The sequence below is a fragment of the Dipodomys spectabilis genome, unplaced genomic scaffold, assembly GCF_019054845.1.
Source record: "Dipodomys spectabilis isolate Male_0828 unplaced genomic scaffold, ASM1905484v1 ptg000034l, whole genome shotgun sequence".
Classification (NCBI taxonomy): domain Eukaryota; kingdom Metazoa; phylum Chordata; class Mammalia; order Rodentia; family Heteromyidae; genus Dipodomys; species Dipodomys spectabilis.
This window is the reverse complement of record NW_024870711.1, coordinates 3,561,019-3,586,642: the sequence shown is the minus strand read 5'-3', so window position 1 is coordinate 3,586,642 and position 25,624 is coordinate 3,561,019. Positions and strand designations below refer to the sequence as shown.

Here is a 25,624-nt window from a genome sequence, read left to right as displayed (position 1 = left end):
TATTCAATGGAGGGGAAATGTCCAAGTGAAGCAGAAGTGATAAATCAATCCCAATGAGACTCAGTTTCTCTCATACTCCATACTATCTGTGCAACTATAGGTTATTTGGATGATGTACTGCTACCATGTCACCAAGTGGAGAGAGGGGAGAGGCCCCAGGAATCTGGCACCAGTCCGTTCAGCTGTGAAGCTGGTCTCTGAGCAACACAATGGAGAAAGGGATATAGCTCCTCTAGTGTTGTACAACTGAGAAGACACATTTAACCAAAAAGTTTCTGGCCTGTATATGGCATACACGAAATAATGTGCCTGCTTCTAAACCACAAGGCAGGATGAAGCTTTCACTGTATAGTGTAAAAGATAAGGGGATGATGTTCACAGGAAAGTGACAAAAGATCAACCAATCCCATTGTGAAACCCGAATAATCAGGCATCAGCAGCTCATGACTGTAAACCTAGCTACTCACGAGGCTGAGATCTGAGGATAGAAGTTCAAAGCCAGCCAGGGCAGGAATGGCTATCTTCAGTGTCTTATCTTCAGTTAACTACCAAAGAGCCAGAAGTGGAGCTATGGCTCACATGATGGAGTTCCAGCCTTGAGTGTAAAAGCTAAAGGACAGTACCCAAGCCCTAAATTCAAGACTCAGTATGAGCGCCCACAAAACAAAACAAAAAACAACAACAACAAATAAAAGAATGGTAAATTAGAATGACAGTTGTATACAGAAAGAACTGAATGCATTTAATTGCATGGGAAATATTGTTAATCCAAGGTCAACAGAAAATGGAATGAGCATTATTAATTAAACCCAAAAAAAACTTAGCTTCTAGAAAAGAAGAAAATCAGGCAGCAGAAAAGCCATTAATCATTACCAGGTTATCATCATTAGAATTACTCAAAGAGAAGTTACCAAATACCTTTATGGCCAATATCATTTTGTAGTTACACCTGACCATTACTAGCTTTTGTACCTGTGAACTTGGGTATTACCACTAAGACCTATCACAAATAACCTACTGAATTCTCTTACCCACTCCGAGAACATTTTCCAACATAAATTTCTCGTGTTTTGTTGAATATTAGAGACGAGTGTTTTACCCATAACTGACTTTGGGGGAGATTTAAAAAAAACTTTATTTATAAATATTCTGTTCCTTTTAAAATATAGACAGAAAACAGTTTGGGTAAAATATGCTAACATCACAGGAAACAAGGCCAAATTCTGCTAAAACCAAGAAAAATTGGTGACATCCAGAAAATCAAAGGCAATCTGAACCAGCCACAAGTGGGTTAAGACAAATGAAGCCAAAGATTCCAACTTCCCTCCAACCCTCTACCTCAGAGCTTTCATTTTATACCTTAGTAGTCATCTTAGGAATGCCTATGCTGCTGCAGTCTTTTTGCTAACTACCTCACAATAATGGAGCCATTTATTTAATAATTACAGTATCAAATTTAAAAAGCTTTTATCTCTCCAGAAAGTACATTTGGAAAACCACTTGCTCATGGGGTAATTCTTTTAGGAATAGCATTATATCACCTAGGAAACACTGTTGAAATCCAGGCACCATTTCTTGGAAGCTGTGATTCAACTCAAAACCAAATTTTATTCCCTTCTATTAATAGAGCTCCTGGGCTCTTTGGGGGAGAAATAAACAATAGCCCCTAACTAAACTATAAACCATGCCAAACGTTCTTTCATTCTTTTAATCATGTTTGCTCATCAGTTAAACCTGAGACTCTAATTGTCAGCAGGTGGCATTACAACAATATGGAAGAGAAATGGCTACCTGGGACAAGCCGCTTTGGTAACTTTATGACCTGTAGGTGATAAATTAGGATGGCTTTTGAAATCTTAGCTCATTCCAGTTGGTTCATTTTTCCATTTGGTAAGAGATCAGTATCTTTGTGAATGCTGTATAGCAAAAGGCTGAATGATAGCAAGTGAGTTCTATGGGGAAGATTTCCCACAGGTAAAGCTTGAAGACTTCCTACTCTTTCCTCCAACCAGACGCTTTGTGCTCCTTGGTCCTGGGTGGGCCTCAGAATCACTGGGGTGGCCCTGGGGGATGTCTCCTTGGGAGGACTGGGCTTGCTGGGCTTCTCTCAGTTCCCTGCAATGAAAGAGGGAAAGCACACATTACTCTTTCCCCAGTTAGAAATAATGCTTATGATCACAACTAGTAGTGATTTATCTTTTGAGTCTTACAGATACAGGCCTGAACTATATACAAAAGACACAATTCAGTCATTAAGAAAGAGTATCATAATGGGGTACATTTTATACAGGTTGGTTGTAGACATCACAATAAATAAACTTATGCAATTGATGCTAATAAATTTTACTTTTTAGAAAAGGTTGACACCCACCGCATATGGTAGATTCTGTTTTCCAGATCCTACTTACAGGTGCACACAATCTTCACAATTAAAAGTGAACAAGTCTTCAGGGTGTACATCAAAACCATGGGGTCGAAAAGCTATAGCATCTGGGTAGAATCTGGCCCACTCCCTGATTTGTTTTGGGTGGTGCTGGGGTTTGAACTAAGGGGCCTGAGCTCACTTGTCTTATTCTCCTCCATTTGAGCTACATCACTAGCCCTACTCTTGGCTGGTTATTTTGGAGTTAGTCTAGCAGACTTCTCTGCCCCAGCTGGCCTCTTATTTCTTCCTCCAGATCTCAGCCTCCTAAGTAGCTAGGATTACAGGCATAAGCAGCCATTCCCTAGCTTAACCTGTTTTTTAAATAAAGTCTTGCTGAACCACTTATTGAATATGTTATATGTGGTGTTAATATATATTATATGTATTGTCATATATATACAAATATAAAACCACTGGTTGTTTTTGCCAATGGCAGAGTTCAGTCATTACAGAAAGATTATAGGCCTCCAAAACATAGAATATTTATAACCATTTTCAAGATAAATTTACCAACCCCTGGTTTAAATGGTTTTAAGATACCATCTGTCTTGTCCCTAAAGGTGTCCATTACTGGTTGATGATGGTTATTTATTCCTCCAGAGCTAGCTTCATGTATCATACACACCACACTTTAACAGGCACTTATATTCTTTTGAAAAACATAACTGCATAAAGTTCTTTGTACTTTATTATCTGGAGCAATGTAATGTAAATAGTTTACTAGAGGTTGAGAGTCTACATAACTTATAATTTTAAAAAACAGTTTGGAACTTTTCTTTCTGCTCTCTGTTGTTCTTTCCTTCTGTCTTCCTTTCTTTCTTTTCTTTTCTTTCTTCCTTTGTTTTTCTTGGCTCGTACTAGGGCTTGAACTCAGGGTCTGAGCCTTTGTGCTCAAAGCTAGTGCTCTACCATATGAGCCAAAGCTCCCACTTCCAACTTTTTATGTAGCTAATGTAAGAATCTCATGGGCTTTCCTGCCCAGTCTGACTTTGAACCTCAATCCTCATATCTCAATCTCCTGAGCAGTAAGATTACAGACATGACAACCAGCACCTGCCAGCTTGGGATTTTACAAACTTTCAAAGTTTTACTTCTCAGATGTCTTTTTTTTATTCAAAAGAAGTTAGATTTCTAAGCTTCCTTCAGGAAACAGCCATCTTTCGTTTCCTTATTTATTTGTAACTGTACACAGAGTAACCATTCCTGCACAACACTATTGATCCAGCACTGTGCCAACTATCCCTCAACTTTACCCCCACCTTACTAATTCTCACTTGTTCAATGAAGAAATGAATTAGTGAATGAATACATACAGGAATATAGGCCTACTTGAATAAGAGATCATATTTCTTTGATCTTTAGTTTGTAGTTTCTAAGTGCCTAAGTGTGGGTCCTGTGTTAGACAACATGCTACATTTATGTTAGTTCACTTGTGCTTACAACAGGCCCAGAGGAGATTTTCCTCAGCAAAACATCTCTTCACTTAAGCCTGTATCAGGACAGGATGTCTTCCCACCTGTCCATGAAACTTACCCATGCTTTCTAAATGTAGGTCAGTCTCTACTTATCTTACCTACGGTTCTCTTACAGGAATGTTAACACTGGTGCTGTTGATGCCTGAGTTTTCTCTACCAGTGGTATTCCCTTGCATTCCATACCCCCTTGCTATCACTATCTTTATATTACTTGGAATTTTCTCTTAAACTCCCTAGTCCAAGAACTGCCCAGTCCCATGCTACAAAGAATCTCACGCCGCTACCAGTGTCCTATGGCTAGGACTGTGTAGTATAATATAGAATACACACAAATTTAAATCCATGGAGACACACCAGACCATCATAACATTGAGAAGGATTTGACATAGATTCTTCCTTGATTCCAACACCCCAAATCTACCTTTCCAGTGCGGCTATCTTGGACTTTTCCAAGTCCAGCTGCTGCTGGAGCTCCTCTGTGGTCCCCAGGGAGGGCCGGAGAACTTGACTCCTGGCCAGAGCTGCTGCAGAAGGTCTCTCCTCCGGGTCAGGGTGGATCATGTTCTAATGACACAGGACCAAAAGGAAGGAAACAGAAGCTTCCCTACTGGGAAAAGCTCCCCCACTGAAGCCAACTGCTTCTCCTTTGTGCAAACAGGAGAAGAAATGGAAGCTTGCTCCACTTCAGAGAGAAAGATAGGCCATGTCTCATAACATCAGTTATTGGTACCTTTGACTTGTCTTTAAGCGTCATATTTAAGAACTGGATGATTTAAAAACTAGTCGAATGCTTTGATTTTAAGGTAGAAAAAGAGATACTCCTTAGGGACATGAGTGGGCACACAAATGGAGGGTGACGGGGTTGGAGGCATCACTCAGGTGGTAGGGGATAAGTATCAGATACCCAGTTGGAGTCCCAGTCTTGGACAAAAGAGAAATAAAAAATGGAGAGTAAGCAAATTCAGTCATTATATTCAAAGGACACTATGTAACTTGAGGCAAGATATGGGGAGGGGCATGGGGAAGAATGATAGGAGGGGTGACAGTGGTCAAGGTGCATTGTACTCATAACCTGACTTATGGAATTGTAACTATAAGTAACCATACATCAATTACAATCAACACTAAATAGCTGGTTGTACAAGTAGTTGTACAACTAATATTTTTTAAAGTAACTTGTCTTAGTGGAATCTCCAAAGCCAACACCCAAGTATTAGATCTTTTTATGTTCTGCTATATCATACTCCCTTGTTACTTAATAGAGGCCCACTATGAAATTAGGCATAATGGTTTCTAAAGGTATGTCAGTCTCTACTTACCTTACCTAAGGTTTTCTTACATGATGGTTACCACTGGTGATGTTGATACCTGAGCTTTCTTTACCAGTGATATTCCCTTGTATTCCCTCCCCTCCTTTACTATTATGGCTATGATCCCAGCTACTCAAACTTTAGAGACAGGAGGATCTCCAGGTTGAGGCTAGTCCCCGTGAAAAACTAGTGAGGAAGTCGCCTAAGCAAAATACAAAGAAGAGAGCTGGGTATCTAGCGTAAGTGGTAGAGTATTTGCCTAATACACATGAAACACTAATTCAATCTCCAGAACTGCCCAAAAATCCATGATGGCAGTATGACTAAAGCATTTTTCATGTGATAAATCTGCAACCTCTAACCTAAGATGATTTCAATATGGTAGAAATACCTAAGTGCATGTGTGTCAACTGTGTGTGTGTGTCAATTATCAATAAGTAGCTTCCTACTTATCAAAATATGTTTGGAATAATCTTCTATTAATATCAAGCAAGAGAGAAGTGGCCAGGTTTAGTTTTAGAGTTAACCAAATATTAACTGAATACGGCAGTCAAATGGCTGCTCTGAATCCTCAGCTTCCCCTGCTTCCTCTCCTGGTTTCTTCTCCAAGAATGAGGTATCCAAAAAAAAAAAAAAAATGAGGTGTCGTTTTTAACAAGATTATAAAGAAGAACAAGAGAAAATGTTGACCACAGAATCCTTGACAGTAAATATCACATCTGTTGCCTTATAAAGTTTTCAGCCTGCCCTGTATCTTTCCTGAATTTGGAAGATCCCTCTTTCTCTGTTCATGGCAATACCAAATTTTCCATTTTCCTGCCAACCACCACTTGCCCTTACACTATAGAAAAAGGCATTTCATCATGTCTTCTCTCACGAGAGATGTCACCTTGAGCAACTGGTAGAAGTCTTCCGAGAGCTCCTGAGGGATGCTGGGAAGGTTGCCCCTGCGGATGTGGTGCCACTCTTCACCATTGGCAGGTAGTGACTGCGCTCCCGCAGCTACTGCCATGGTCAATCCCAAGGAAAATATGTCCGCTTTGGGGAGGTAGCGATAATTCTGCAAAACAGAAGATAGGAAGGCCAGTTAGTTTGACAGTGGAGAGAATTAAGATTGAAATACACACTCTTAGTAGATACACGTTTGGGCACCTAAAAGCTCTAAGTTATAGTAAAATGACATTTACCATAGTTGGTGGCTTATTTCTAAGACAGAGGGAAGATAAACCCATTTTATTAACACCACAGTGCCCTAAAGAGCCCAAGACAAACCCAGCACCATTTTGTTGTCACACTCAAGGAAGTTTGGCACATAAATTAACTGATTGTGGAAAGAAAAGGCTCATTTTTTGAGTGTTTTTTTTTTTTTTCCTGATGATCACCCAGGGAGAAGTTGTGGCCTTTCTAGTTCAAATTCAACAGGTATCTTAGAAAATAGTCAGTGACCCAAGGTCATTTTAGTGGAGAGCTGATAATGCTATGAGGATTATGGCATGATAAAGAGGTATTCTGCTGATACGAGAAAGGTAGGGCCTCCCTTCTAATACTCAGATCTGTGAGACTACAAATTCTCGAAGAACTAGAAACAGTGTAGGACTTCCAGAAACAACACTAGGAATACTGATTGATCTTTGACCTAGTCAGCTTTGCCATTTCTTTTGGATGTTTCTTTCTTATCTTTGGTTTCCAATCCAAATGGAAAAGGAGATACTACATATTTAAATTATAATATATATATATATATTATTTTCTTTGTTGTTTCAAGCCTTCATTTGAGAGTCAATCAATTCAAAGGGCCTGTAGTCTCAGCTAGTTAGGAGTCTGGGGCCTCTTATATCAGGTCAAGGCCAACTTGGGCAATACAGATCGTGTCTCAAAAAGTTCATTTAAAAAGGTAAAAGCATAGAATGTATAATATATATATATAAAATAAGGCCAACTGTGGTGACATATTTCTGTAATCCTAACTACTTGAAAGGTAAAGATAGGAAGACTGCAGGTCCAAAGCTAGCCTGGGCAAAAATTAAGGAAATCTGTCTCAAAGAACAAGCCAGGGCAAAGTGCAAGACCTTATCAGGAAAATAAAGTAAAACAAAAGGGACTGAAGACAAGGCTTAAATGGTAAGTCACTTGCTTCAAGCATGAGGCCCTGAGTTCATAATCCAAAACATAAATAACTAAAATCCAATGCTCTCCATTTCTCCCATCTATACCTCTTGTAAAATCTCATTAGCCAGGAAGCAAATGTCTCCTTCTTCCACTTTTGGTTTACTTATGGATGTCACATGACCCAGATCACCTAAAAAAAAAAAAAAAGAAAGAAAAAGAAAGAAAGAAAGAAAACAAAATAGAGCTCTTTACATGTTTCAGCCAGGCTCCTGTGGCTCACACTTGTAAACCTAGCTACTCAGGAGACTGAGATCTGAGGATCATGGTTCCATGCTTAGCTTGGGCAGGAAAGTCTATAAGACTCTTATCCCCAATTTGCCACCAAAAAAACAGATGTGGAGCTGTGGCTCTGGTAGAGCATTAGCCTTGAGCAAAAGAGCTCAAGGTCAGTGTTCAAGCTCTGAGTTCAACCCCACAACCAAAAAAAAAAAAGAAAAGAAAAGTATGCATTTTGGTAACTCCATATACATCTTCAAAATTAGAATGAAGAAACTTGTTAAATATTGCTTTTTAAAGGGAGGAGGGAAGAGAAATAGTAATAGAAGGGGTGAATTTAGTCAGAGTACATGATATGCATGTATATTAATATTACAAACTCCTATTTACCATTAATATATACTAATGAAGAGGGGATAATGTGCAGGCACTGGTGGATCACACTTGTAATTCTACTGTTTGGGGGTAGAGATTGGAAGGACTATGGTTCTAAGCCAGCTCAGGCAAAAATGTTCATGGGACCCTCATCGTGATAGAAAATGCTGGGCCCAGTGGTATGCCCCTGTAATCCCAGATATATGGAAGCATAACTGGCAGGACTGGAATCTAAGCCAACCCAGGTAAAAGGCAAGACCCTATCTCAAAAATAACTCGAGTAAAAATTGGCTAGAAGCATGACTCAAGCAGTAGAGTACCTATGTAGCAAGTGTATAGGCCTCATTTCAAACTCTACTATGGGGGAAGAGAGAACCTAAGCAATGTTGTTATTAGAACTGGACCAAATGGCATCCTCAGCATAGGTTTTATAGTATAATGGAATACATGTAGGCATAGAAGGCAGACTCACCAATTTTATATATCACACTGGCAGATAAAAACCAATCAGCTTCATTTTCAGCTTCTTCTGGGCCTTCAGGAGAGTCACTTTGCATATTATGACAAATGAAAATGTTGCCTGAAAAACAGAGAGAGTAGACAACTGTAATGATCCCTCAAAGATCTGACATGACACTCTGGATTTGATATTTCAGGACGCTAAAATACACCCCCCCACACACCCCGTGTCTGTCATCACAAGCACTTAGGAGGCTGAGACAGGAGGACCGTGAGCTCCCTCCTTTTGCCTGGGTGGTTGTTGCAAGACTCCAATCTTTACTTTTCCCATGAAATCTCTCTTCTCACACCAGACCGGCAGTGATTGGTAGCACCTGTTCAGGCAATGCTGACCTCATGAATCCCTCACCCTCAAAAGAGGCTGGTGGCAGGCTACTATCTCAAATAAAATCCACAAAACACTAACATTTTGTCCATACATTTCACATAAAAGAGTGATAGAGTCACTCTCACACTCCCTTGGATCAGTGAATTGAAATATATAGTACTGCTAGGCTGCTGATGGCTCATGCCTAGCTACTCAGGAGGCTGAGATCTAAGGATTGCAGTCGGAAGCCAGCCTGGACAGGGAAGTCTGTGAAACTTCTCTCCAATTAACCACCCAAAAGAGGAAACGGAGCTGTGGCTCCGATGGTAGAGCAATAACCTTGAGCAAAAAAAGCTTAAGGACAGTGCCCAGGCTCAGAGTTTAAGCCTCAGGATAGGTGCACATGCACACACACATACACGTACACCACACACACACACACACACACACACACACACACACACACACACACACACACACACACACACACAAAGGAACCCTGTATACTAGTTGTAAATACAATGAGAAAATAAACAATATACTATCACATATCTATGTAGTAAAGTAAGTATTTGGATATGTTATTCCTTGTATGGGAGTGTTTCTCCTTTCTGTCCACTGGACCCAAGTGGGAAATGGCTAAAGATATTTTAGGGAAGACAAATGGGAGAAAGGGATTCTGCCAGCAAATACAATCTTTGATATTTGTTTTCATTCTGGTGTTACTCAAGTTCTTTCCCATTTGGGCTAAACCCTCAACCCTTCAAAAAAATTAACTGGTTTTCAAGTAGGTTCTCCTAATGGTGCCTGGGCCAGCCTGGACTGCAGTCCTCTTACCAATGGCCTCCTACCATAGCTGCACATGCAGGCACAGCATCACACCCTGCTGATTGATCAAGATGGCCATCTCACTAACTTTTTTCCCCCAGGCTAGCCTTGAAACGAGATCTCCCAGATTCTCCCAATCTCAGTCTCTTGAGTAGCTGGGATTACAAATATACATCACTACACCCAGCCTATCTTTGACACTTGATAGACACATGGGCACAGATGATGGTGTGAAAAAGACAGTATATTGCAGGAAGAACAGGAGAGACCATACTGACTAGGTTTGATGTCCATGTGTACCATGCCAGCATTGTGGATGTACTTGAGGCCCAAGGAAATCTGAAGAAGCATGTCCTTGAGTTTGGGTTCTTGGAAATGATTGCCAGCCTTAGTGTTTTTAGATATAGCAGCTTGTAAGCTTCCACCTGGGGGAAAAAAAAACAACAGAGAATAACCCCATAGAATGTGAAAGAAGGTCCTTCAACATTGAGATGGATTAATGATCATTAAGTTCATGATAATTCATGGAAACAATCACTTCATCTCTTCTTTTTGAAAATGTTGAAATGCTTATATTACCCTCGAATCAGGTTGAATATTGGTTTCGTTGATTTTTGTTATTTAATATTGTCTTTGTTAACAGCTAAAAGTCATGAAAATAAAACCATGCTTCCTTGGTAGAAAGGGGAAGCGGATAAGGAAAGGACAAGAAATCTTAGATTTCCATAAAAGGGAATTAGGAAGGAGACTAGGAAGAGTCAAATGCTCAATCGTAAGCATAAGAAAAGGATCTATTCTTTACCCATACCGACTGTTAGAAAAAGGGATTTGTGGTGAGCTTACAAGAGAGGAGCTCTACAAAGACCACAGCTAAGGTTAAGAGGAAATATGTCTATAAGGAGACATTGGAGAAATACCCAATCATTCTTTGGGCCATATGTCCATGTTCTAGCATTTCAGTATTATTTACTTCTTACTTGTTCACTTACTCATTCATACAATAATAACTCTTTAACACAACTCACTGTTCTTAAATGTCAGGCTAGATTTATATATTCAGGGCCATCTGGTGGTTACTGAAATTACTGGAAGAAAGCAGCTCAGTTGAAGATGGGGGCTGATGGGGGAGAGAAATGTGGTGTTCAAATGTTACTATGGCCAAAATATTACTTGCTACCCCTGATAATAATTGATAGCTTTTATTCAATTTGAAGCACTTTTCTGCTTTACCACAGAACATTTTGATGAAAAGCATTTCCAAAGCTAATGCCACACAATTGCTATCATGTCAACTGCTTAGCCATCAATTAGATGTTAAGTCCAAGGACTGCTCTTTATGATCTAAGACGTGCACGCACACACGTGCACACACACACACACACACACACACACACACACACACACACACCTGTTCCTAGCTACTATGTATGTATGGTCCTGAAGGATGGAGGAGAGTATCTCTGAAATTACCAAGTTTGGTCCCAGTGCCCATCCCATGTTCTGATGAGAATGCTAATGCTGAAAGGTCAGAAAGGTAGGAGTAATTGACTTGAAAATTACCAGTAATTGTGTATATCACAAACCTCATCGGGATAAAGAAACTTCAGATGTGTGAGCAAAGAAAAGAAGGATGGGGAGAATACAACCAAAAATCTAATGCATATTTTACAAAATTAGGAAAAGTGAGGGAAGGGGTAGATTGGGAGGAATGGGTAAGAATGTTGACAAGGTTGGCACTGATCAAGACACATTCTATTCATATGTATTGAATGGCAACTCCTTTGTATAACTAATTAAAGAGAGGAAAATATAAAAAGCAATGTGGCCCCTCAATATCTCCCACAATGGTATGGCTTGTTTCTTTCACAATACCAAGTGAATAGTAAGAGTAATATTTACACATTCAACCTACTAGAGTAAAACATTTTTTTAAATCTCAGTGTGAAGTGTAAAGGAAGTTGGCTTCTATGCTCTCATGACACAACACCTTTGGAAGAAATACAGGTGCCTGAAAATTGCTGTTCAACTCAACCATGCCCCCAGATACTCTGCTTCTGAGCAAGATTATGGCACAGAAATGTTAAATACACCTCTGATACCATTGGCATAAATCATAAGGAAGTAGAATTAATTTCTGGAGATTTATACAGTTCAGTTCTCTCTGTATAGATATTAATTCACATGCTTACCATTGCAGTATTCATTCTGGATGATCACATGATCATCTTCTGTCCAGGAAGAATAGTAACGTACCACATGTGGGTGATGTCCAAGCACCGCATGAGCATACACTTCATGCAAATCCAAATTCCTAACAGATGCACATGCATTGATCAAGATAAGGTACATTAAAACATGTGATACATAGCTCTAGAACATTTATCAGGTACTAACTGCTGTATTTTATTCAATCATCACAGCTACATGAGACCATGAAAAGTATGAAGTCTTCAGAAATTATATGACTTGCCCAAAGTCAAAATTACGGTAAACCCAAAAGCAGAACCTTGATCAGCCTGGTACCAAACTCATTGAATTTAGGGTGCTTACTATCTCAATAGCTAACATGCTTCAGGTTTTAATTTCACTGTATTACACTATATAAATTTTAATGGGCTTAACAAGAAGGCCATCAGACACTTGATTGTAATGTCATCGGCCTCTACTTTTCTATAAAAGCTAGTCATTGGAATCAATATAAAACTCAGAGAATTCAATATAGTCTCAGTGGCTGAGATATTTTTGGGAAAGAGATTCATTATACAGTAGGAAATTCCAATACAAGAAAAGCAAACTGTTGTCTGTGATGAGTTTCAGAGTAAAAATGGAAGCTTGTAATTTTAAATTCAACATAATAAGTATTCACCAAGTTCCTAGAAAGCATTGGCTGAATAAAAATGTTTGTTTTCTTAATGATCAAAAGGAGAAATTTTTAACAATTAGTTCTAGGGTTGAACTACAAACTTTAATAATTTTTCCTTGCTTACAGTCTCTGAAACTTCACTATTGAATACACTATTCATGCAAGTTAGAGAGAAACCAATGAGTTAGCAGTAACTCCCTTCTTGGCAGTATTTCTAACAAACTAAAAAGATCAATGGAAGATCATTCCATAAATCTATTCATTCAGCAACAACAAAGCAAAAGCTAGTTGTCAGTGGCTCACTCCTGTAATCCTAGCTACTCAGGAGGCTGAGATCTGAGGATTACAGTTCAAAGCCAGCCCAGGCAGGAAAGGCCATGAGACTATCTCCAATAGACCACCAGAAAACCAGAAGTAGCACTGTGGCTCAAGTGGTAAAGCACTAGCCTTGAGCTAAAGAGCTGAGGGACAGTGCTAAAGCCCAGAGTTCAAGCCCCATGACTGACAAAAAAAAAAAAAGAAAGAAAAGAAAAGAAAAAGAAAACAGGAGTCCCAGTAGCAGAAAGTAAAAGCCAAGAGATCCATAACATGACCTGAAATGATCATTAACAAAATAACAAGTGGCATATTTTTAACGATAACAAATGCTACCATTTAAAATATTTGGTTAAGAAACAGCTCTCTGAATCCACATTTGTGCTTCTAGTACATGTCAAAGGCACTCACTCATTTGATAGGCCTGAAAAGGTTCTTGTCGAGTACTTGATTGCATAAACACACCCATCCAGCCTCTTGATGCATTTGTAGACTGTACCAAATGCTCCAACCCCAAGTTTTTCTACCTCCAAGAATTCCTTTGCATATCGGGAAGCCATGTTAATTTCTTCTAGCAGACTTTTCTGAAATATTTTAATAAAAGAGAATTAGAATAATTCTTCTTAAACATCTTGTGAGCAATAGAAGGTAACCATATTACATTTATAAATTGCTCTTGGTTTTTCAAAAGTACTCCTGAGGTGAAGGCAATGGATTCTATTTGGGTTGAAATAAACAGTAGCAATTGCTCCCCAAGCGTTGACTTCATCTTCTATTGTAATGTTCCATACAATTCTCACTGACCTTTCACATATCCTTAGATGTATGATATCTAGTCATATTATTCTTTTCTGTGTGTTTCAACAGGGAACATCTCAAATCCAGTGCTCTATTATCTTAAACTGAAGGAATCCCAGGAAATAGGGTAGAGCATGTTTTTAAAAAAAATGCTTCCTTTGACATCTTTCTTGACCTTTCACAAAGTCCAGATGCTAATATTTTCATCTCAAATTCAACAAATTCTTGTTGTGATTTCTCCCCTCACCCTCACCCCCAAAAAGTCAATTTGAATGCAAAACCATCCAAAGGATTAGTCCTGATTGTGCCTATCCTGTATAATGAGCACGCCCCCTACCGGCAAACTAGTTACATCGCTCACTTGCCAGCTAGGAAATAACCTCAAGCACTTTTCCCATCTATAACATGAAAATGTTAATTCATGGTACTTTTGACTAGTAAATGAGAATATACAATATTGTTTTACATATAACATATGAAATATATCTCATAGTATAATGCCCAACAAAATGGGAAGGTTTTAGTAAACTCTCCATAACTTTATGTGAATCTAAATCCAAGATAATTTATCTTCCAAAGTTATCTTTTCCCAATGTATTCCAGTTGGCAGGGATTTTTATCTTCTAATGTTATCAGGTTAAAAACTTCATTTTTACCAGCTCATTATTTTTTTCAGGCAGGAAAAGTTTTCTGAACTGCTGCCCCTGCGGTGCATGATGGAGATGGATGGCTGAAAAGGAAAAGAGGCGACCTACCCCAGGGCCAGGACTTATCTAGGCCAGGGACAGGAAGAGGTGTGGCCAGGTGGGGGAAAGGTGTGGCCACACTGGATCCCGACATGACCTCAGGGCCTGGGACCTCCTAAAGTCAGATTTACCAGCTCATTTTAACATCTAAGTCTAATCTGTGTCCATCAACTACACCTAACCAATATCAAGTGCGTTCTCTCTCTCTCTCTCTCTCCCCCCTGCACTCGGATTTTTCTACAGCTATTAGCAGTAGTAGTAAGAATTAGTTATACAAGAGGAGACCACAGAATCTGACACCCAATTGTTCTTATGAGAAGAGACTGAAAGCCCACCTCCCTCTCCCAGGTGACCTGTTCTGCCTTCAAAGCACTGACAATCACATTCTTTTGCCTAGGATCATCTTCATCCGCATCTCTCCTACCCAACTCACTTCCTACAAAAAATATTTTTGTTGACCCTCCATAGATATTTTAAATATCCATATGTGTATAGATATATATGTATACATATACACACCCCACACAGGTACATACAAATACACACATCCTATAGATTTGTGTGTATACACAGGTTGCTTTGAAATTTCAAAGATGTGAGTTCTTCTTGGGCGGTGATTTTCCCATAGATACTTTTCCCCTTATGAGATCCAAATGCCATAGGTGGCATATGTTAAATGTTTCATGAATATTTTTGGCATTTCTATCTGAAGCCAGGAGACAACATGCAAAGTGAGACAGTAATAAGTTACAGGCCTAAAGTCCCAAAGGCATGAATCAGATGCATTTGCATGAGAAACCGTGCCCAGCACTTTTTTCTCTCCAATGGTTGAGAGTCAAGTGCTGATGTTTAAAAATACTAACTTGTTTATACAAGTAAGAGCAAGTTGCTCCAAAACTTCAGGAATTATTGGGAAAACAACACATTAAGTTTCTATCATTCAAAGACATTGAAATGATGGCAGTTATTGCACATCTAATTTTATGACCAATATATAATACATTGTTGTAATCATTCAATATATAAAAATTTGCCTCTTTATATACTGCATATTGAACAGAGACATATTTTCATACATTGTAAAATCTTAGTGACAATTTAATAATCTAATGACTTAAAACTATAATTAACTATGCCTCTATTATTGGTCATGTAGCAACATGCCTCATTGTTTTTGCTACCACAATTAAGATAAAATAATACTGGGATCAATACTTACATTATTATTTTGTTAGGCTGGATTGACAGAGGAGGTTTACCAAATTAAAGACTGTGAGTATTATACAATGAATATATGTGTGTGTGTGTGTGTGTGTGTGTGTGTGTGTGTGTGTGTGTGTGTGTGGACATCCTTAGGGGCTAATTATTTGACATATAAATCTCTAGATCTATAACATTTTTCACCATTCAATTTCTCCATCTGGGAACCAAAAGTATCTTGATTTTCCCCCAAAATTTCTTTAGCCTATGAGTATAGCCATTTTCTCAGGTAAAAACAGAAGCAGAAACCTTTCATTCTAAAACAGCCAAAGATAATACTTTAGCAATATATAACAGGTATTGCCTGTCAAAAGAACAATTAAGAATATAGAGCCTGCCTGACTGGAGTCAAGATGAGTTTAGCTGTAATGCACTAAAAGTGTGTCTGTGGCTGGGCGCTGGTGGCTCACGCCTGTAATCCTAGCTATTCAGGGACACTGAGATCTGAGGATTGTGGTTCAAAGCCAGCCCAGGCCGGAAAGTAGTCCATGAAACTCTTATCTCAAATTAACCACCAGAAAACCAGAAGTAGAGCAGTGGCTCAAGTGGTGGAATGTTTGCCTTGAGCTGAAGAGCTGAGGGACAGCGCCCAGGCCCAGAGCTCAAGCACCACGACTAAGAACAACAACAAAAAGTGTATCTATGTAGTGAGGAGAGTAGGAGGTAGAAGAGAGATAGGGATAGGGGCCTAGAGAGGCTGGGAAAAGTAAGAGAGAGGAGTGTGTAAGTAGGAGAGAGAGGGGATGGAATGAGGGGAACTGAGAAGATGAGAGAGATGGGAGAGAGAATAGGATGAAATGGGTAAGTTGTGCTATTTGGTGAAAAGACTGCACTCACCTTGGCAGGCCGTCCTTGTTCTTCTTTGCCTTCCTCTGCACTGGTTCCCTCACTAGAAAGTACATAAAAATCAAGTTTTGTCAGTATATGATACACTTACATCTTGATACTGTGCTAGGTTCTGTGGTTTCAAGAATACCTAAAGCAATAGCCACCCCCACCCCCCTGCCTTGAATTTATCTTTAGGGGAAGAGATGGCCAGGAGATTTCAACACAAGAACCTAGGACAGGATAGGAACAAGGCATCACTTAATATCAAGGACAGCAGCCAGTTCTATAAGTAGAGAGCCTGTGAAAGCAAAGGTTCAGTGGGGCTGACTGGGGGAAGAGTGGGGTTTCAGAATGTAGATCACCACATGCTGAGAACTGGAAACCAGGGAGAACACAGAACATACCTGAAACTGTAAATGAGCATTAACATCTCCAAGGCCCAAAATGGCTAACTCACTCGAGGTTACATTAGTTAATAATTAGATTAATGAAGTAAGCCAGACCCAGAGAAACACATGTTGCATGGTTCCCCTCATTTGTGAGAGGTAGAATGTGCCTATAAACCTGTAAGTGAACACACTGGGTGATATCCAAGTGGTTATAAATGAATTAAGTAAAGTATAACAGACTCTATGGAGAGTATTCTTTAGAAAGTCAACACCCAACAAAATAAGTACCACGAAATGAGTACTTGCAAGATGATGGTAAGGGCACAAGGGGAAAGGGGTAGAAGAATGAATGGGAGAAGGGAGCAGAATGCAGGCAAGAATGCATCATACATTGAACAGAACTGAGAAAAAAAGGGAAGGGGTGAGTCAAGTGGGGGAAGATGGTTGAAGGGATGACACAGATTGAGATGCATTGTATACACAAATTGTTAAGTGGACAAAAAATGCAATGCATAACTTAAAAATGAAGAAAACTGGGGGAAGGAGTGGGTGGGGAAGAATGTTGGCAGGTGTGACATTGACCAAGAGGCATTGTATTCCTAAACTGCTCTGTTGCATGCCAACCCCTTTGTACCTTAAGAAAATAAAAAAAAAATTAAAAATAAATAATAATAAATTTCTCAGGAAAGTTGAATTCTCTATTTCACAAAGGATAAAACTGAGTCTCAAAGAAATTACACTGGTTGTTCACATTCACCAATTTTTTAAAAAATGATCAAACTAAAAGAAAATTTTAAAGAAATGACATCAGACGCCAAAGCACTGGCATATAACACTACCTTTCCAATACCTACATCCCCTAGAACCTGGCTTTCAACTCCAATCACAGGTAGACTATAGATGGAGCTGTCCTTCGTTTACAAACAGAAGTTACTGATAAACATACTTTTTGCATGGGGGCGGGGGGGGGGGGGGTTGCAGTTCTGAGAGCAAGATTTCAAATTGATGAATGGCCAGCTCGAGTTCCCTTTTAGAAAAGTTTGGAGTGCAAATTACAAGTGGATGACACTTCATTCATGAAACAAATTGATTCCTATGTGTGGCTTACATTTAATACTACATGCTGATCCTTCAAAAAACGGCAACACAATAAGGGAGAAAAGTATTCTCTAAAGTGATATTACTCAAGGACATATTAGCACTTTGCCTGTTGGCTTCAGGGAGAGGGTAGAGTCACTATCTTAAATAATAATTCACAAAGACTGTTGAAGGACTACAGCAAATGAGATTCTTGGAAGCCAAAGTAAACTAGATGTTCAGCCTATTCAACCTGTTCAGACTACCAGACTAAAAAACACATCAGCACTGACTCCTAAGAAACAACATGAGACATTAAATGTTTTTCAAAGTTTAGATTGTTATTTTTGCATTTATTTCACTGAGTTCATAGCAACACAAATGGCTGCTCCATTTGGGGCATTCTGTAAAGAAAATTCCATTCTGTAAAAAAAAAAAATGCAATAAGGAAACCTGGTAATGTCTCTGAGTAACACTCATGATCCTTAATTGAGCCATTTCCACCATGCTGTGGCTTTTATGCAATAGTGAAGTTTGGCTTTCCGTATTTTTTACAGCTCTTATGAAACTACCACTACCTTTCTTTTATCAATCTCCTGTCACCTATGGAGAAATTAAAGTACTTTCACTGTATTTCTCTTTGCCAGTCACAGAGCTCAACTTGAAGTAGCAATGGGCTGTTTGAAATATGAACTACACGCCTTCTGCTAGCTTCATATTAAGCAAAGGAGACCTTTGAATGTTATTCTTTAGCTCATCCACCTCCTAACTGAAGTGAGACATCTACTGCTTACTCAACTCTTTTATAAAGAAGCCATCTGAAGTACACATCAGAATAGGAAAAATGCCAAGATCCTTATAATCAGCATTGACACTCAGTGAGGATGGCCACATAAATATTGTTTGTTTCCGTGCAAATAGAGTTCTTATTCCTATCCATATTTGAATGCTTTCTTCTTACCACTTAATCATAGGAGTTCTTAAAAATAAGAGACAATTGTGAGCTTACAGATCTCCTTGGGTTTTCCTCTTGCCTTTTGAATGATGGATTAGTTTTCTGTAGGACTCTGGGGTGAATGGATTTACATTGACCAGAGACAATGAGGTCCTCTCATCCATGAGTGGACCAGGTGTGCTCTTCAAATGCTTAGAGCTTAGAGAGGCAGACTTCCCCACTGAAGACATCATTGGATTTTTCGACAGGCCCTGAAAGGTGAATAGGGTTAATTTTTTAAAGTTCCATGTTTATTAGATAAATGCAAAAGAAAGTTATTGCTGAAAAGGCCTTGAAAGGTTTTCTGGTTCATTGTGAAGTAGTTGTATTATACTGGATACTTTTATTTTTTTAATACAGCATCCCATGATCTCACTTCTAAATATTCTTTTTTTTTCATCTCTAAATATTCTGATTCCTGAGGTCAACACATGAATCCATTTGTTAAATTCCATCCTTACCCTTAGGTAAACTCTGCTACCTAGCTATGAAAGCCACCAATTCTAGTCCTAACTTCAATTTTTAAAGATAAGGACACTAAAGTCTCCTATACAATACTTACTTTAGGTTCTCATAGATCAAACTGACACACCCTCCATTATTCATCCAAATATTTGTTTGGTGCTGAGAAGTAGATGTTGGGCTGGACACGAATGGGTACAGGTATGAATTCTACCTCTTAAGAAATATTCTGTGTAGGGGCTGGGAAGGTGGCTCAGTGGTAGAACACTTGCCTTGCATGCATGAGGCCCTGGGTTCGATTCCTCAGCACCAGATAAGCAAAAAGAAAAAAGCCAGAAGTGGTACTGTGGCTCAAGTGGTAGAGCGCTAGCCCTGAGCTGAAGAACTGAGGGACAGCGCCCAGGCCCAGAGTTCAGGCCCCATGATCGGACCCAAAAAAAAAACATATTCTGTATATTAATTTTCAATTAACCAATGTTAGAAGTAATCACATTATATGGGAAATATTTAACTAAACACAAAAAAGAAGTTCTCAGTTTTACTTAATTACTTAAAATAAAGTATTAAATGAGAAGCACTCTATGAAGTAGACTAAAGAGATCTAAACTAATACTCTAAAATAATCAAGATTTCAGAACTTTGCAATAGCTATAACCAACTACCAATAAATAGAAGAATGTGAAAGACTCCTCCAAGTGTAGCACAGTAAGGAGACATAGGCCTAGACCTAAGCAGAGCCAATAAGTAAGATCAAAAAGCAGAACTGCATTAGACCTAAGTGCTTGGGACCAGAGGAAGGCCGGGACTCTGGATTTGTAAGCATATAGCAGCATGTCCATTCTCTGCACTACTACAGCTTGATGGTCTTTGCCTATATTTTTTTCAGTGTAGAAGCAGAAGCCAAACTATCATATGACTCACTAAGGAATCTGACAATACAAAGAATGACTCCTGGACTTATCAATAAAAATCCAATAAATTATTTATATGATGAGAAATGAAGCAGCTGCAGAGTGTGCAGATTGTGCAAATAACTTGTGTAAGTGAAGAAAAGTGTGTCGTTGCCACATTCAAGATTTTTACAAGGGTCTTGCAATACATCATAGAATTTGTAGGGGACTGTAGTCAAAGCCTTCACCAAAAACACATGGTTTTCCAGTGAGTTTATCATGAGGACTGAATATTAGTTCAAGATAAACAAAACTGTATTACATAATGGTATTTCTCAGTTGAATTTATATTGAATGAATTTATATTGAATACTAAATCATTCCCTGAGAAATAGTTCTTTGCAATGCTGGTTATCACAGGAAAATTAAAATGTTATCTATAACATATGGAGCAGTGATGATACAACTTGGAATAATTGTCTTGTCATATTTCAATCCAGATTTCAAAAAGCCCATATAATTTTGGGGGTCAGGAAATAAGGCAAGTTTTCATATCAGGGTAGACAACATTATTCTTCTAGTCTGGAAATAAGAAGGGCAATAGAATTCACAAACCCCACTTATGGTAGGAAGGAAAATATTGATAATCACCATTAGGAAAGGAAGAGATCTGAAACTAAACTAGACTGAAAAGTTCTGGAAAGATAACAAAGGTTAAGTATAAATGAACTCCAGAGAGTATAGGCTGAATAGCTCTATAGGGATGATTCTGGGAGATGAGAAACCAAGGGATATCTCTCAGCCACTTCTAACACGGTTGAGAAAAGAGAGAGAACTTCCCAGAAGGACAACACCTCCATCATAGTATCTTAGGACTGGGAAAGACTACCTGAGGCTTGAATCACATCTCTAGTGTTGCAATAGAACCCTATTCAAGCTAGTGTTCAACATGTTTAGGGACCTTACTATTTTCTAAGGATGCTTTTATTTCTGAGCAATGCTGTTCGGAATTCCTTATGGAGCAGTGAAGTCATTCATGTAATGCTCTTGGGCCAAGCAGAACTCAGGCAACATTTCCTTCCTTTGCAGACTTGTCTTCAGCAAACCATCACCACTTACCACTCCTCTGATCCAAACTGAGTTTTCATAAAGTAATTGTTTCCCAATTGCATTCCCAGCTTCCTTCCTAAACTTATTCTCTGCCTGTCCTTCAAATCTTGGCATTATCTTACTCAGGCACTGCAGCTATATGGCTTTATCTCCCCCCTCCCCTGACATGACCTCACCCATTTCCTAAATGCCATAGATATCCAAATGGATCTCTAACTCATTTATCCAACTATTTACATTATCTGCTTTTCTCCAAACCCAGTGTCTTTCCCCATCCACTGTCTCCTATCTTGATTCAAGGTACTCACCACTCAGTCAAGTGACAAGGCTCACCGTAATGTTAGATCTTTCTTTTCCCCACAACTCCTCCATCATGACAGTCACTGCTTCCTGAACATCTTTCAGGCTATCCCTGCCGTGCCTGTGGTAGGCCAGGCGCTTATCTGTCCTTAGCAGAACAATACTCTCCTGATCCCATCCACCCTACACATGAATTCAGGGTTTGTTTTTTAAGATCTCTACATAAAATCATTTAATGACGGTCTTAAACACTTCAATAAAAATCCTGATCTATCTCTTGCCTTCTTACTTTGACCACATTTCCTGCCTCTTTGCTGGTCATACTAAATAACATACAGTTTTCCAAGTGTGAAATGCACTTCTCCCTTGAAAATGTGGTGGATGTTTTGATTTTTCCTTTCCTAGGGCTCTCATTTTCCTCTTTACTTGGATAATTCCAATTCATCCTTTAAGGTTCTTCTCCAACACTACTTCCTTTGGAAGCCTTCCCTGATACTTTTAAATGTAATTCCTAATTTCTCTTTTATCATTTTCTGCCATTCTTCCACCATGCATGATCTGAACTTTAATTATTGCTTCCGTTTTTCTCTTTATTCATCTTAAGGGCCTGTTGTTGAAAGCAGTAAAGGGATTGTGCCCACAGAGGGTCTGCTCACATGGCAAGATGTTCAGTTAAGTTGTGAACAATAAAATGAATGAAAGATGTAAACAGATCGTGTTTTACGGCCTGTTGTTCTCTTATTTGAGCCACATTCTTGGCCTGTTCTCTACCAGATATCAACACTGTACCAACTTCCATTGCCAGTTAGTCTTTCTTCACCTTTCTTGATTCCCCCTCCCTCTCTTTTCCCCCTGAGAATCAGCCCAGAGAATTCCCAGCATTCTTGAAGCATTTATCACAGAACATCTATCGGCACAACTCTTCCCATTCTCCCTCTGTCCCCCCCCCCTCTTCTGCAAGGTAAGGTCTTTATGGACAAAGATTGGGTCTTATGTGCCTTATGCACATGGAATCTCAAAAAGGAAAAATCAAAAAGCATGATTATTCAGATGGTCTTTGAACCACTGAAAAATTCACCGATGGACCCCTGGACATATTAATTTGTATGCAGTTCAGACAAGAAGCTTAGCAACTCCTGTTAAACACAGTTTGCATACCCAGCAGGCCCTACAGGGGCCCGCTGGCAGCGACTATCCTGCACGCAGCATCACAGATGTTACTTGAATGTTCTTAAGGACCTCAAGCTGAGCAGCAGAGAGCAGAGCTAATACCATCTGAGAGCACCACAAACCATGGCACCAGAGTTCACTCAAGAGTTACCATGGTCCCAACCTTGGCTTGAATTACATCAGTCATATACTCCACCAATCACGGCCAAGATAAAGGAGTAGGTAACTATTAGCAACCATTGCTTCCTTGCCATCTCAATTTTTAAAGAAATACCAACAAGTTACCTATGTATAGAAATACCGAGAAGTTGCCTAGGGAGAGCCTGCACTTCACTAAGGCAGGAGAGGAGAGGAATTCTAGGGAGCACAGCAGCTGAGACATATAAACATGTTCAAAGAGTGAACGTCCCAGTTTAGGAAACATTTGTAACTAATTACCCCCAAATACAGTCAGCTGTCAGAATGGAAAAGAACACTCAACAAAGCCCACAGATCACGTGGCTCATCTGGTCTGCCATTGGCTGAGCTTATCTCTTGGGACTTTGCTTTTCTCCTAAGAGCACAGGCTAGGTGTAGATCCCCATATTCCTTCCAGATCTAGTACTTTTTAACTAAGAACGTTTCTCCACCCAACACTTAACTGTGTCCAATACCAAATCGTGGCTGGCATGGATAGGTGTTGAGAAGACAAAGGGGCAAGACATGCATTTCTGTTGTGTTTTCACTGTGTTGTCATTTCCACTCACACATACGTCAGAGGTCCTAGTCACCCGGGAGGCTGGTTATCACACCTGCAAATCCACCCAGAGCTGAAGGAGGCTTTACTTACTTTGACCTTAGGTGTAGCAGGGCAGACACTGAGCCACGGGTCGCTTCTTCTGCCAGGTCGTGCTGGGGTTGCTGGACATTTGGGGGATTCTGACCTTAGACTCCGAATCATGGAATCCGGACTTTCTTGGTCGCTCTCCCTAGAGCTGTCACGCGCATGTATGTCCTGGAGGGGAGTCCTGGGAGCCTCTAAATCCTGGGCCTCGCCTCTCTCTGGGGTTCGACTTTGGGCCTCCTCCTGTGGTGTTATCATCTGGAAGGGAGTCCTGGGAGCCTCCAAATCCTGAGCCTCGCCTCTCTCTGGAGTTCGACTTTGGGCCTCCTCACTCGGTGGTGGTATCATCTGGAGGGGAGTCCTGGGAGCCTCCAAATCCTGAGCCTCACTTCTCTCTGGGGTTCGACTTTGGGCCTCCTCACTCGGTGGTGGTATCGTCTGGAGGGGAGTCCTGGGAGCCTCCAAATCCTGAGCCTCGCCTCTCTCTGGAGTTCGACTTTGGGCCTCCTCACTCGGTGGTGGTATCATCTGGAGGGGAGTCCTGGGAGCCTCCAAATCCTGAGCCTCACTTCTCTCTGGGGTTCGACTTTGGGCCTCCTCACTCGGTGGTGGTATCGTCTGGAGGGGAGTCCTGGGAGCCTCCAAATCCTGAGCCTCGCCTCTCTCTAGGGTTCGACTTTGGGCCTCCTCACTTGGTGGTGGTATCGTCTGGAGGGGAGTCCTGGGAGCCTCCAAATCCTGAGCGTCGCCTCTCTCTGGGGTTCGACTTTGGGCCTCCTCACTCGGTGGTGGTATCGTCTGGAGGGGAGTCCTGGGAGCCTCCAAATCCTGAGCCTCGCCTCTCTCTGGGGTTCGACTTTGGGCCTCCTCACTCGGTGGTGGTATCGTCTGGAGGGGAGTCCTGGGAGCCTCCAAATCCTGAGCCTCACTTCTCTCTGGGGTTCGACTTTGGGCCTCCTCACTTGGTGGTGGTATCGTCTGGAGGGGAGTCCTGGGAGCCTCCAAATCCTGAGCCTCGCCTCTCTCTAGGATTCGACTTTGGGCCTCCTCACTTGGTGGTGGTATCGTCTGGAGGGGAGTCCTGGGAGCCTCCAAATCCTGAGCGTCGCCTCTCTCTGGGGTTCGACTTTGGGCCTTTTCACTCGGTGGTGGTAACGTCTGGAGGGGAGTCCTGGGAGCCTCTAAATCCTGGGCCTTGCCTCTCTCTGGGGTTGGGCTTTGGGCCTCCTCCTGTGGTGTTATCCTCTGGAAGGGAGTCCTGGGAGCCTCCAAATCCTGAGCCTCGCCTCTCTCTGGGGTTCGACTTTGGGCCTCCTCACTTGGTGGTGGTATCGTCTGGAGGGGAGTCCTGGGAGCCTCCAAATCCTGAGCCTCGCCTCTCTCTGGGGTTCGACTTTGGGCCTCCTCACTCGGTGGTGGTATCGTCTGCTCTTGGTTTTCGGTTTCTTCTTCACACAAGGAAAGGTCCAATCTCTGACTTGGCTCTTTATTAACCCATCTGTCATCCATTCCAATGAAACGGTTTCCAGCATAGGCAGAAAGGTCTCTCGGAAATCTACAGACATAAGAAGAAAAGTACTGAACTGCAAGCTCTACGATCTTAACTGGCCTTTCCTGCTACAAACTTACAGCTGTGCCACATCCTGTGAATTTTCTGCCTTAAGTACCACAAATCCAGAAGATCTCAGCTTATCCTTATTCCCATTCTGATTTTAAAAAACCTTCTTCCCAGCCCTGGTGTCTCACGCCTGGAATCTTAGCCTTTCAAGAGGCTAAGATCTGAAGTTCCAGGTCAAAGTCCAGACAGGAAAGTCTGGAAGTGGAGCTGTGGCTCAGATGGTAGAGCACCAGCCTTGAGCAAATAAGCTCAGGAACATCTACAAAAACTTATAATAAGTGAAATAAGTCAGACCCAGAAAAACAAAGACTGAATGGTTTCCCTCATTTGTGGTAGCTAGAATGAGCCTATACCATA

The 25,624-nt window shown here is 40.5% G+C and overlaps 1 protein-coding gene across 1 annotated transcript; it reads right to left on the bottom strand.

Moving 5' to 3' along the window:
- Positions 1 to 1,952: 1,952 nt before the first annotated feature.
- Wee2 (WEE2 oocyte meiosis inhibiting kinase) lies at positions 1,953 to 25,158 on the bottom strand. Its single transcript, XM_042677076.1, has 14 exons — positions 23,656 to 25,158; positions 21,690 to 21,839; positions 18,910 to 19,106; positions 18,263 to 18,323; positions 16,839 to 16,882; positions 16,444 to 16,495; positions 13,214 to 13,386; positions 11,814 to 11,935; positions 9,903 to 10,049; positions 8,443 to 8,550; positions 7,424 to 7,509; positions 6,100 to 6,270; positions 4,322 to 4,464; positions 1,953 to 2,115 (listed from the first exon to the last, which is right to left on the bottom strand). Exons 1-14 carry the CDS (start codon positions 25,156 to 25,158, stop codon positions 1,953 to 1,955), a joined length of 3,120 nt encoding a protein of 1,039 aa, XP_042533010.1.
- Positions 25,159 to 25,624: the final 466 nt, after the last annotated feature.

What these genes read in the sequence shown, in the direction of transcription:
- Wee2 (XM_042677076.1), bottom strand. Translation starts at nt 25,158, where the DNA reads ATGGATGACAGATGGGTTAATAAAGAGCCAAGTCAGAGATTGGACCTT. An exon ending in TTTGTGTTGCTATGAACTCA is followed by an intron (nt 16,883 to 18,262) that starts GTGAAATAAATG and finishes CGAGTGAGTTAG; the next exon opens with CCATTTTGGGCCTTGGAGAT. An exon ending in ACACATGGACATCAAACCTA is followed by an intron (nt 8,551 to 9,902) that starts GTCAGTATGGTC and finishes TCTGTTTTTCAG; the next exon opens with GCAACATTTTCATTTGTCAT.